At 39.9% G+C, this 13358-nt stretch overlaps 1 protein-coding gene across 3 annotated transcripts in view; it reads right to left on the reverse strand.

The window, feature by feature from the left end:
• Window positions 1-8164, reverse strand: part of USP47 (ubiquitin specific peptidase 47) — a 110128-nt gene extending 101964 nt beyond the window's left edge. For 2 of the 3 annotated variants that reach the window (XM_055423361.2, XM_055423359.2), the window contains exon 1: window positions 7912-8164. In XM_055423361.2, coding sequence (XP_055279336.1) covers window positions 7912-7950 — 39 coding nt within the window. In that variant the 5' untranslated portion in view covers window positions 7951-8164. The remainder of the gene's footprint in view (window positions 1-7911) is intronic. The other variant, XM_055423360.2, reaches the window with a different exon arrangement.
• Between the last annotated feature and the right edge of the window lie 5194 nt (window positions 8165-13358).

A 13358-nucleotide genomic window follows, 5' to 3' on the forward strand; every position in this document is an offset into this window, starting at 1 on the left:
CAGCAACACTGAAAAAAAGATAGCAATGTTTTCAAAATTGAGAAAAAATATTTCTGACCGAGAATTCCCTGCCCACCAAACTATCTACAAAGAGAATAGAAACAACATTTTAAGGCACGTGAAGTCTCAAAAAAAATTACAGTCCATCCTGAAAGCTATTGAAGGTGGTCCTCCAAAATGAGAACACAAAGAAAGATGAAGGCATCAAATACAGAACCAGGAACTCCTAGAGAGACCTGAGGGAAACTAAGATGATTATAAATGTAAATCGAAGACAAGAGCTGCAATTCAAGAAAACTCATCCAAAGAAACTGGTAGGTTTGAACATAATAAGGAGAAGATTTATACACTTCAGAGTTTGGACTAACTCAGGGTTTCTCAACAGTAGCACTATTGACATTTTGGACCACAAAAATCTTTGCTGTGGGAGGCTGTCTAGTGCAGTTAGGACGATGCTTGGCAGCATAGCTTGCTTCTGTTCACTAGACATCAGACGCACACTCCCGCCCTTGCTCACCTACCCAAGATCGCCAATATCCTTAGTTGAGAAGCACCTGGTGAAATTAATGATAAGTACACAGAAAACTAAGCAAAAGCATAATTTTTACAAAATATTAATTCATGGAAAACACAAAATACTACATAGGAAGGGAAAATAATCACTATAAACTACAAAGCTCAACTATGTATATAGTCACACTGACATAAACTTTGAAATTTTATGTATCCGAACAACTTGCAATCTGACAATATTGGGGTGACTGGGCAGAAATGAGAAGTGTGTCTCTGTGTTTGGGGATAGTAGTTAAGCCCAAACTTCCACCGTGGGAAGTCAGTAGACAATATCTTCAACTGAAAAATCACAAAGGAAAACGACAGGAACACTACTTTGAAATATGGAGATAAATATCTGAAGAAAGAGTTGAAAGTGGTTGCCTCTGGAGAGCCTAAAATGGAAGGGGAGGGGAATCTGTACAGCAGAGCTATTCAACTCTTTTAAATATGTGCATGTATAACTTTGATAAAAATTAATTGTAAAAACCAAATCAGTTGAGACTATATTATGAAAGACTTTCCTACTGGTTAAGGCCACAGTGACTCAGAAACCAACAGCTATATAACTTTGAGGAAGTTACTTACTCTTTAAGCATACTTTCTATCTATCTACAAAATACACGGTGAAAGAGCTGCCTGAAAGAGCTTTATATGTATTAAATGAGAAAAGAGTGTAAACTGTTTAGCAGTGTCTGGCACAAAGTGTTTATAAATTATATCTAGTATTTGATCTGCAATCAGAGGGTAATAATTATAAATTTTAAAACAGGCAAGTCATAATCTCATGTGTTTTAGAAAGTAATGGCTACTGTGGGGAAGACAAGAGCCTAGAAGCACAGAGACCATTTAAAAGGCCTAAATTGGAATGAGACAATAGATAGAGGCAGAATCATGAAGAGAAAGGTAAGGATACAAGAGACATTTTGCAAGTGATGGTCTAACTATATATGCAAAAAGGAGGAGTTAAAAAAATGTTCTAACTTAAGCAAACAGAAGATGATGACACTAACTGAATAAGGGAATACAAAGAATTATGCTGGGAGGAGGACTAAGAAGAGAGGAAAGAGAAATGAGGTTGATACTACACGTATTTAATCTACAGGTCCTAGAGTACAACCAACTACAGATATCCAGTATACATGTGGAAATCTGAAACTGGAAGAGAGGTCAGGGCTTGAGATATTAAAAACATGTAAATTACAATCAAAGGTTGAAGCCATACAAATTAAAAGAGTATTCATTTGACATGCTCCATAATAGATACTGATGGAATTGATTTTTTAAAAAAGTTAAAAAAAAAAAAAAAAAGACAATAGAGATGAAAAACAAGCTGTTTTTATGTTTTGGGGCCTCTCAATATCAATGGTCCTGATAGAGGTATGAGGTCATTGTGAAGTTCAAATGAGTTAACACACAAAGCACATACAACAGTATGTGATATTTAATAAATGCTCAATAAATTTTGGATTATTAGTATCATCATTAGTTCCAGATAGAAGCAGTGTTTATTGACTTCCCTGGTTAAGAACCCACCTGCCAATTCAGAAAACATGGGTTAATCCCTGGTCTGGGAAGATTTCACCTGCTGTGGGGCAATTAAGCCCGTGCTCCACAATAAGAGAAGTAGTGATTATTACATGGAAAAGAGAGGCCGAAAAAAAATCCACTGAGATATGGAACCACCTATTCTTTCACTTTTCCATCCTTTCTACATTTATATTCTCCTTGGACACCACTTTAAGTATTGCAGTTAAGTATTATTTTAAAACCACCAGGTACATTGTAATATCCTTAATTATACCATAAGATACTTGAGGAAAAAATAATTTTTTTCTACTTTTTCTAAATATTCCCTGTATGGCAGCATACAGCAATGTACAGTGAGTACTCAACAAATATTAATGTCACAAATTCCTTATAAGGAAAGAGAAGAAAAGCAATAAATAAAAATTGGAATGATATTAAAAGCAAAAGATCTCAAAGTCAACATCAATATACAACAATTCAAAGACATAGAGTAGAGTGAAAAGGTGAGGGGAAAAGCTTTATTGTTAACCACACAATAGACCACACTCTCTTTGCTCTCCTCTGGGTATAACAATTAGGAGAAATACTAAAAACACTGGATTATGTCTAAAACAGAGCAAGCTGAGAAACACTTAAAGAACTGAGGATGCTCAGACTTTAGAACAGAGCTTGGTCCTCCTACTCCCTTCCCCCATGTTCAACAATGGAAAAAAGCTATCCTTTGGAAAAGATTTAAAATTTCTGCTGTCCAGAGCCAACAATGAAAGATGGCAGTTATAGAGATTTAGACTTCTCTCAGCTCAAAAACTTAAAAACAGATCTCTTAAAAGACAAAGTTACCCGAGATGTCATGAAGGTATTCAAGCTAAGGTTGGAAAACAGCTTGCCAAGGATGTTATGGAAAACATCCAAGCAGGGGAAACTGCTTAGAAACTGGTTTCCGTGCAACCCTGTAATCAGATCAATGAATGTTACTGAAGATCTGCTTCAGAAAGGACACTATCCTAGACCTACAGTAGTTGTTGGTCAGTCATTCAGTTGTGTCCGACACTTTGGGACCCCATGGACTGCAGCACACCAGGCTTCCCTGTCCTTCACAATCTTCTGGAGTTTGCACAACTCATGTTCATCAGTGATGCCATCCAACCATCTCATCCTCAGTCGTCCCTTTCTCCTCCTGCCCTTGATCTTTCCCAGCATCCAAGCCTTTTCCAATAAGCTGGCTCTTCTCATCAGGTGGCCAAAGTATTGGAGCTTCAGCATCAGTCCTTCCAATGAATATTCAGGATTGATTTCCTTTAGGATTGACTGGTTGGATCTCCCTGCTGTACAAGGGACTCTCAAGAGTCTTCTCCAGCATCACAATTCAAAAGCATTAATTCTTCTGTGCTCAGCCTTCTTTATGGTCCAACTCTCACATCCATACATAACTACTGGAAAAACCATTGCTTTGACTATATGGACCTTTGTCAGCAAACTGATGTCTCTGCTTTTTAATACACTGTCTAGGTCTGTCAAACCTAGACAAACCAGACCTACACAAACCTAGACAGGGTACTAACCGATATCCTCACAACCCAGACAAACTTAAACCTATAGTTCAGTTCAGTTCAGTCGCTCAGTCGTGTCCGACTCTTTGCGACCCCATGAATCACAGCACTCCAGGCCTCCCTGTCCATCACCAACTCCCGGAGTTCACTCAAACTCACATCCATCGAGTCAGTGATGCCATCCAGCCATCTCATTCTCTGTGGTCCCCTTCTCCTCCCGCCCCCAATCCTTCCCAGCATCAGAGTCTTTTCCAGTGAGTCAACTCGTTGCATGAAGTGGCCAAAGTATTGGAGTTTCAGCTTTAGCATCAGTTCTTCCAATGAACACCCAGGATTGATCTCCTTTAGAATGGACTAGTTGGATCTCCTTGCAGTCCAAGGGACTCTCAAGAGTTATATTAAAAAAAAGAAGCACGGGTGAGAGAGGCACATAAAGATCTCTGCTGTCAAGACATCCATAATGAATGCTAATAAATACAGCTGAGACTATAATAGATGACCAGTGAACCAGTAACATTGCTCAGTCACGTCTAATTCTTTGCGACCCCATGGACTGTAGCCTATCAGACTCCTCCATCCATGGAATTTTCCAGTCAAGAGTACTGGAGTGGGTTGCCATTTCCTTCTCCAAGGAATCTTCCCAAGCCGGGGATCAAACCCAGGTCTCCCGCACTGCAGGCAGATGCTTTACTGTCTAAGCCACGAGGGAAGCCCATAATAGATGACACAAAGCACTACTTACTAATTGGCAAATGAATTCTGTTCATATATAAGTCTTCTAAGAAGGAGAAATCCTTAAGGTTAAATGGTCAGAAAAGTTTTTTAAGAATAAATGAGATATGAATTACTTAAGGAAAGATGTGTATGAATGTTCTGAATTGGTGGGCAGAAGCAGGAAAGAGGAGGCAGCATAAATAGAAGTGAAAAGCAAGTTAAAGAAAAACCTGTTTGGCTACATTAAAAACTTGCTTTGAAGGAGAAGAGATAAGCTTTCTGAAAGGGCAGATTGTGGCCAGAATCAAACGGTATCAATACTAGGTCTTGAACACCAGGCTAAGTAACTTCAAATGTATCCTGTACACAGCATCTGTATCAACTACTTAACTCTACTATAGCCATAGACAATAGAAAAAAAATAGGCATGGCTGTGTTCCAATAAAACTTTATTTATGAATACTGAAATCTAAATTTCACATACTTCCATGTATCACAGATTATTATTATTTTGATATTTTTCAACAATTTGACAATGTAAAAATCATTATTAACTGATGGGCCAAACAAAACAGGCTACAGGCTGAATTTGGCCCAGAGACTGTAGTTTGCCAAGCCCTGTATGACACTTAGCTGCCTTCTTCAGCAGTCTAAGGTACAGTTTTGTCCTTGAGCTTCTAGGACCAGAATAATATTCGTTCAACAACTGCACACACATGAATGCATATACTTTATCATTATATCTAAATCTAGTAAGGGTCAGAGGTTCCCTTTAAAAAAAAAAAAGATAAAGCTCTCCATATAGTTGGTAATGAAGGCAATGGCAAGCCACTCCAGTACTCTTGCCTAGAAAATCCCATGGATGGAGAAGCCTGGTAGGCTGCAGTCCATGGGGTCGCTACAAGTCAGACATGACTGAGCAACTTCACTTTCACACATTGGAGAAGGAAATGGCAACCCACTCCAGTGTTCTTGCCTGGAGAATCCCAGGGACAGGGGAGCCTGGCAGGCTGGCATCTATGGGGTCACACAGAGTCTGACACGACTGAAGTGACTTAGCAGCATAGTTGGTAATAAGCCATTAGAACAGAACCAAGACATTTAAAAATTCTGTAATTTATTTTCACATAATAAATATAGAGAGTTACAAACCATTCTTACAGAGCCTCTAGGTTACATGGAGGGATGTGTAAAATAAGAGTACAATCAAGGGGATGTGAGTTCCAGTCCTAGCTCTGTCATTTATTTACTCATTATGTGACCCTGAACAAGTCCTTTTCAATCCTCTGGCCCTAATTTCCTCATCTGTAAAAGTGAAGGAGCATAATACTAGACGATCACATCACTATGTGCTCTCTCAGCTTTAACAGTATACAATTCTACTTCTACCAGACAGAAGATGACAAAGATCAGACAAAAGTGATAATTAAAGACACAGAAAAAGACAAAGACACTGACCAAATGAGTAACCAGATAGGACAAACAGGTATAGGAAAAGGCCCCAAAATACAGTATTACTAAAAGCAAAGATTTTTTTTTAAAGTATCAAATGCAAAAGAAAACTCAAGGAAGAGAAGCAGGCAAGAAGTATGGCAGGGAGTATGGCCATGAAAAAGAACGAACCACTGAACTAGTGAAAAAAAATGACAGACCTGAGATTTGAGAGTACTGTGCATGCTCCCAGGAGTCATGAAAGGAGTTAGGGAAAAAGAAAAGACTGAAGATGAGTCTGGGGAATAGAAAAATAAAGGCACGTGATCCAGAAGGAGTAAGAAATAAAAAAGTCAGAACTCAGGATGAGTTTGAAGCCTCAGGTAAACAAATTAGTCTTAAAGGAGAGGCATTTAATCTTAAAAAAAAAAAATTATTAGGGTATAGTTGCTTTACAATATTGTGTTAATTTCTGCTGTACAGGGAAGTAAATCAGCTGTATGTATACATATATCCCTCCCCTCTTGGATCTCCCTCCGGCCCACCAAATCCCTTCCCACCCATCAGTGAGGCACTTAACCTCTAAAATCCAAAGGTAAAAGCAGCACTGCAGGGATGCTCCTGTAGAAGTGTATATAAATATCATGTCTTCTATAAACCAAATTATTAGGGAAATAAACCTAATATTGAGCTTTCATAAAGCAAAGTTCCACCAATATTTTCTAATGCTCAAAAAATTAAGGACTAACTTTGCTTTTCATGGAAATTAAAACCAGCACTGTGTAGCTCTAAAAGAAAATTCATTTTTAATATCTATCTCACAGTATCTGTCACTTTCATCCTTGCTTAAGAGTTACTTTTGTAGAAAATTGCTTAGTCCCTACTTGGAGCTCAATGAATACTGGTGCTACCTTTCTTAGTAGCCTTAGAAGATCCCAAGGCAAGAATTCTGATTAATTCATCTATTTATTATTTTCTGTGCAGGTGGTGCTTGATGAATAATGACACATAAGAACTGAGTTTTAAAAAACTGTCCTTGCAAAAGAATCATCTGATAAAGTTGGGGAAATATTCCTATCACTTATACACAACTCCAGTAATACTTTTGCAGTGTCAGAGCTTGCTCAAGTAGCAACAACAGCTACAAAGCAATCAAAAAAGGCAAAAAAAAAAGAATTAAAAAATTTTAAGAACATCACCCAAAACTATCAAGATCTGATATAGCTAATTTCAACCGACACTTGCATCTATTTGAGGTATATGAGAAATAAAAATCCAAAGCATTCGCCTGATGATCAGCCAGTTAAAAATACACATTTGGACACCCTTAAGATATTTATAAAGCCAACACAGATACTATTAATATATTGAAATTCACTGGCCAGTGCTGGATTCTATCATTAATCTTCTGCTATTCAAGAGAAGCCAAGAAGTCAAGCCTTCTCGTATCACTTGCTTTTAAGAATGTAAGAAGTCACCCAAACTGGCATACCCAACCCAACTACAAAAAGTAGTTCAACTCTCCATATGGTAATGCTTCGCTACCTCTTACCTTTACTTGAAAGTCACATTTAATACTTATCAACGATCTTCGGTAGGCCCCATTTAGGCAGGCCCATAGTACCACCAAGAAAGAAACAGGAGTTCAAAAAAGTCGCAACAGTTAACTGCCGTCGCACAAAGCTCAAGTTGGGCGTCGATTTCACAAGCCCTGAGAGCTGTGCCACTGTCAAAACCAGAAGCAGCACCGTCACCCTGTCGTGCACATCGGCCACCGCTGCAGAATTTTTTCTTAGAAATTACCTCTCCACCGTGGCTCAATATGTTAAATACTTAAGTTACCTTCTCGCCCCAGAGCAGGACCAGATTCCTTCCAGTCCGCTCCGTTTTTTTGTCCAGCACCACAAATCCGAGGGGAGAGGTCTCCGCTCCCCCGGCCCCCGAGACCCAGCCCGGTTTCCCAACTGCTCGCCGCGCCCACCACGCACCACCCCCCAACCCCGTACCTCACACCTCCTTCCCCCAAGGCCGGGCCAGCCCTCGAGCCGGGCCCGCAGCCCGCCCCTCGCCCCCGGCCTGCGCTGCTCGCAGCGGCCGCAGGCCTCGGGCCTAGCCTCCTCCGCCGGCCCCTCACCTCCTTCGGGACCAGTTGGTTCTCCTCACCGGGCACCATTGCTCAGACTCCGGCCGCTCCTCTCCGCCCTGCCGGAGGAGGGGGAGGGTGGCGGCGCCTCTCTAGCTGAGGAGAAAAACGGCAGCGGAAGTCATCCTCTCCACCGCCGGCGCTCGGGCTATCGCGGAGGCCTCAGAAACCAACGCGCAGACACCGACCCGAGGCTCCGCCGCCGCCGCCGTCGCCTTCGTCGTCGGCCCCTCCCCCCGCCCGCTGCAATCAATGGAAAGATGGCGGCGGCCGCTCTCGCGAGAATTCGGTCGTCGGGCTCCGAGCCCGGCGCCTGGCGCCCAAGGTGCCCAGACAGCTGTCGCTCGCAACTGATTACTTCAGCTCTCACTCGGCTTCGAGATGTATCAAACTGGTTGAGCGGCCGAGGAAACGCTTTTCGGAGAGGGATTCCAGACTGTCCATCTCGGGACTCCCTCTGCCGGCAGGGAAAGGACCAGGCCTCAGGTCCTCCGTGCCTTTCAGGGCTCTTCGCACTCTCCCGCCCACCACTCGACCCTAAAGCCTCACCTCTGGCCCTCCTACCAACACTGCTGGGCCATTTCGGGGAACTTCCTTCTCGGACAGGTTCAAGTCTGGGGCTGAGATAGCTTCAGAGAGTAGCGCTGCAGTTTAGACCTAGGATCCTCTTTTAAAAATGTTTTTAAAGTACGTTAATCTCCTCTGGCAGTAAGCATTGTACTGTTTTATGGGCAGCAAATTTTCCGATGGTTGTTTTTCCAAATCCTGCTCATTCCTCAAACCTCCCCTTATGAAAACCTGGTGGGATGTCCTTCTCGAAGACTTCTGTGGTACAGCGATGTTTTCGCACTGAGATAATATAATTTTGATACGTTCCTAACACCCACAGTATCAACTACCTGTCTAAACTGTGTGCTCTCCGAACATTTTTTTTTATTGCGCTTCCTTATTACAAAAAAAGTCTCTATACTTATGTAAGTTTAGACACGTCCTGTTGTGTGTGATGTAAAGCCTTTTTCAAGTGTAAAAGATAAAGATGAAATAAATATTTGAAGTAGCTAAGTTATTTTCTATATTAATCATCTTTTTAAAAATCCGTGTTATTTCCACTAAAAATAGTGAAAGCAATATGATTGACTAGATTTCAGTGATTTTAAAAATTTGCAATACTTTATGAAACAATTATTGAAATATCTGATTCAACGTTCAGGTTATTTCTGTACTTCATTTTAACTGCTATCATAAGCTGAAAAAGATAACTCACAAAGATATGTAGATCCTAATGGAAGAAATATATCTTTGGCTGCTCTTACTAATACATATCCATTTTTGTCACTTCCATCCACCAACCATGAAAAGTTTTTGTTTGAAATTCCACTAGTAACTTTCTATCTTCCCTGATGTCAGTCAGAAGATGGTTCATTTTTATATATTTTCAAAACTCTTTGGAATGCATTGCTTGGAAGATTTCTTCTAACAGTTTGGAAAATTATGCCTTCAAGTTTTAGTATATATATATATATGGTGTTTTCTTTTGGATACTGATCTTGTGAGTATTTAAATTTTTGATATTTTGTGTGTCATAGATTTTTTCATTAATTTTGACTTTTTAAAATATTGCATGTAGTTGTTCATCTTGATTGCTGAGTTTGGGGCATTGTCTTAAATTTTGGGCCCAAAGTGAATGCCTCACTTGCCTCACTATAGCCCCAGCCTTGGATAGCACACAATATGTCATTTTACATCAAAATCACATAATGGAAATATTCTCAAATCTCTGATTTCAAAATGTCATGCCAACTGCTTAGTAAGATGGCTTCTGTAGAGCTCATGCTAGAAGCAGATATGTCATCTCTATCATCTTCCCCTTTACTCCTGCTTTATTATCTCCAACTCATGTTTTCTTTCCAGAAATCTTTTTTAGCTAATTTCATTTTTGTGAGGGTTAATTTAATGAAATAACAATATAATTGGTAAATCTACTTAACCCAGCACACCTAAACTGGAGGAAATCACAATATATTAAGACAAAAGAAAATGAAGAAATCTCCAAATTATTCTCCACGTTGTCTCACACTTTTCACTCAGTAGTGAGATGCCAGTGTCAATCTATATATTAAATATTTGAAAGACTTAACTTTTTTGTTTTTAGATAAAAAATAAATATTTTAAAAAGTTTTAGTATTTTCTTTCCATCACCCACCATTTCTGGTTTCACACTCTTCTCTTTAAATGCCATTGGCATGAATGTACTAGAGCCTGATGTCTTGGTATGTATACAATAAACATTTGTGGATAAGTATATGAATGCAGAATTGATTAATAAATAAATGAACAAATAGGTATGGCCACCTTCCTAGTAAATAAACTTATTGCTATTACATGTATATGTGTTTGTTTGTTTTACATATAGATTTTATGTCTCCAGCCTTGACGTCTCCCAGGGGCTCCAAATGCATGCATCCATCTACCTTTTTGATGACTCAAAGTGTCTCACATTTAGCTTGACTGAAGTGAAACATTTGATTTCCAAGTCTCCCACCTACCTCCTACAATATTTACTTTGTCAGTTCTCCCCATCTCAATAGCCTACACCATCCTCAGTTCAATCAAACCAAAATCTTGAGGATCTTCATCTTATATTCAATTCATTGCTAAGTGCTATTGCTTCCCACTCTGAAATAAAATGTATCCCAATCCAACCTTTTTTTTTTAAATTGGCTGTGTGTGTCTTTATTGCAGCATGTAAGATCTAGTTGCCCAACCAGGGATTGAATCCAGCATGGAGTCTCAGCCGCTGGAACACCAGGGTAGCCTCTGACCATTTCTCTTTATATCTCCTGCTGCCCATCTCACTCCAGTCACCATCTTTTCTTGCCTGAACTAATGCATTTGTCTCCTAACTCCTGGCTCCTGGTTTCTACTCTGCCCCCACTCCCTCAAGAGTTTATGCTCCATGCAGCACTCCACAGTGGTGATCTTTTAAAAATTTATTAGATGGTATCTTTCTCTGCCCATCTCGTTCAGCATAAAACCCATATTCCTTGCTATGGTCATGGTAAAAACCAATGTTATCTAGCCCTGTCTGCCTTGTTCATCTCATCTACCATTCTTTGTCTTTCACCAGTGACCCAGCCACTCTGCCTTTATCGAAGCTTTTAAAATACATTGCCTACCTCTGCTATAACTCCTTTGCCTTGTTATTTCCTTTCTCTAAGATGTTCTTCCCCCAAGTCTTTGCTCTTACCTAGTTCTACCTTGTTATTTGGGGCTCTCTCAGTTTCTCAAAGAGGTCTTTAATGACCACTCTTCAGTACCTGGCACATGATAGGTGCTTCATAAATTTTTGTTGAATTAATAACATTTTTTACATGAGATTCATGTTTTTAAAAACATACTGTTTTCTTTATAACATTTTTGGATTATTTTTCCAGTCACTCGAAAATGTTCATAGTGTAACTCCAGTCAAAACATGACAAAAACATCAGAAAAATCCAGATGGGAGGACACTCTACAGGATATCTGGCTAGCATTCTTCAAGACAGTTAAGCTTTAGAAAAACAATGGAAGACTGAGAAACTGTCATAGCCCAGAGGAGACTGGGGAGACATCACAGCTAAATGCAGTGTGATACCCCGGCTAGCTTTCTGGAACCGAAGGCATATCGGTGGGCAACTGGTGAAGTGCAAATAAAATCTGTGGTTTGGTTATTAATGTTCTAATATCAGTTTCTTAGTTTTGACAAATATACAATGGTAACATAAGATGTTAACCATGGGGGAAGCTGGAAGGGGTATATGTGTACTTTCTGTTCTGTCCGAGCAACTTTTCAGCAATTCTAAAATTATTCCAAGATAAAAAGTGTATTTAAAAATGTTCACGGTAATACTTAAGGTATTTCTGTCCTCTTTCATATTTCAAGACCATGTGTGAGCATTTCTATGTTTTAAATGACTTTTAAAAAGCCCTAAGGTCAAAATCATATGATACAATTTAAGAGCTAGTGATAATGTTTCCTATAACTAGAACTATTAGTAATACAGTTAAATGTATTTTGTAAATGTGAAAGGAGGTTTTCGCCTTGATTCTGTTTTAATGGGGTAAAAAGATCTTTAGTCAGTGTGATGTGACTTTGGAGCCACACTGATCTGTTTTGAGATTCAAGCTCTGTCACTTTCTCCATATAAGGCCTCCCTGAACCTCTCTGTTCTCAATTAGAAAATGAGAGAATAAAGAAGACTCTTGGCATTTACCAATTTAACATTTGCAGTTTTGATCAGAAAAGTTCATGACCATGTTCAGTTCAGTTCAGTCGCTCAGTCGTGTCCGACTCTCCGCGACCCCATGAATCACAGCACTCCAGGCCTCATGACATGTAGCACTTTATAATTGAGCCAAAGAGGAAATTTGGATTTTATACATTAGCCAAGGAGAGGAGACAGTATAGCTGTATGATTGAAAGAATGAAGTTGAAAATTGTTTACCTAAATTTGAATCCTACTTCTATGAATATTAACTGATGGCCTTCCTTGGCTAAATCTCTTAAATTCATAAGCTTCAGTTTTCTTATGTAAAATAAAGATAATAATAGCTCCACCTTGGGAATTCCCTGGCACTCCAGTGGTTAGGACGTGACCCTTTTACTGCCATGGCCCAGGTTCAATCCCTGCTAGGGAAACTAAGATCCTGCAAGCTGCATTGTGTAGGGAAAAAAGACTCTGAAAAGAAATTCAATTTTTAGCAATGAGATTGAAGAAACTAATAAAGTGATGGGTCTTAGCCATGAACTAGGTTATCTGGCTAAGTTAGAGAGTGAAATGTTAAACTAGTCAGTTCAGTTCAGTTCAGTTGTTCAGTCGTGTCCAACTCTTTGCAACCCCATGGGCTGCAGCATGCCAGGCCTCCCTGTCCGTCACCAACTCCCAGAGCTTGCTCAAACTCATGTCCATTGAGTCGGAGATGCCATCCAACCATCTCATCCTCTGTTGTCCCCTTCTCCTCCTGCCTTCAATCTTTCCCAGAACCAGGGTCTTTACAAATGAGTCAGTTCTTCGCATCAGGTGGCCAAAGTTTTGGAGTTTCAGCATCAGCATCAGTCCTTCCAATTAATATTCAGGACTGATCTCCTTTAGGATGGACTGGTCAGATCTCCTTGCTGTCCAAGGGACTCTCAAGAGTCTTCTCCAATACCGCAGTTCAAAAGCATCAGTTCTTCAGCACTCAGTTTTCTTTATAGTCCAACTCTCACATCCATACATGTCTACTGGAAAAATTATAGCTTTGACTAGACAGACCTTTGTTGGCAAAGTAATGTCTCTGCTTTTTGAGATGCTGTCTAGGTTGGTCATATCTTTTCTTCCAAGAAGCAAGCGTCTTTTAATTTCATGGCTGCAGTCACCATCTGCAGTGATTTTGGAGCCCAGAAAAATAAAGTCAGC

This window comes from Moschus berezovskii, chromosome 14 (genome assembly GCF_049115385.1).
Source record: "Moschus berezovskii isolate FMDL1 chromosome 14, NW_MosBer_1.0, whole genome shotgun sequence".
Classification (NCBI taxonomy): Eukaryota; Metazoa; Chordata; class Mammalia; order Artiodactyla; family Moschidae; genus Moschus; species Moschus berezovskii.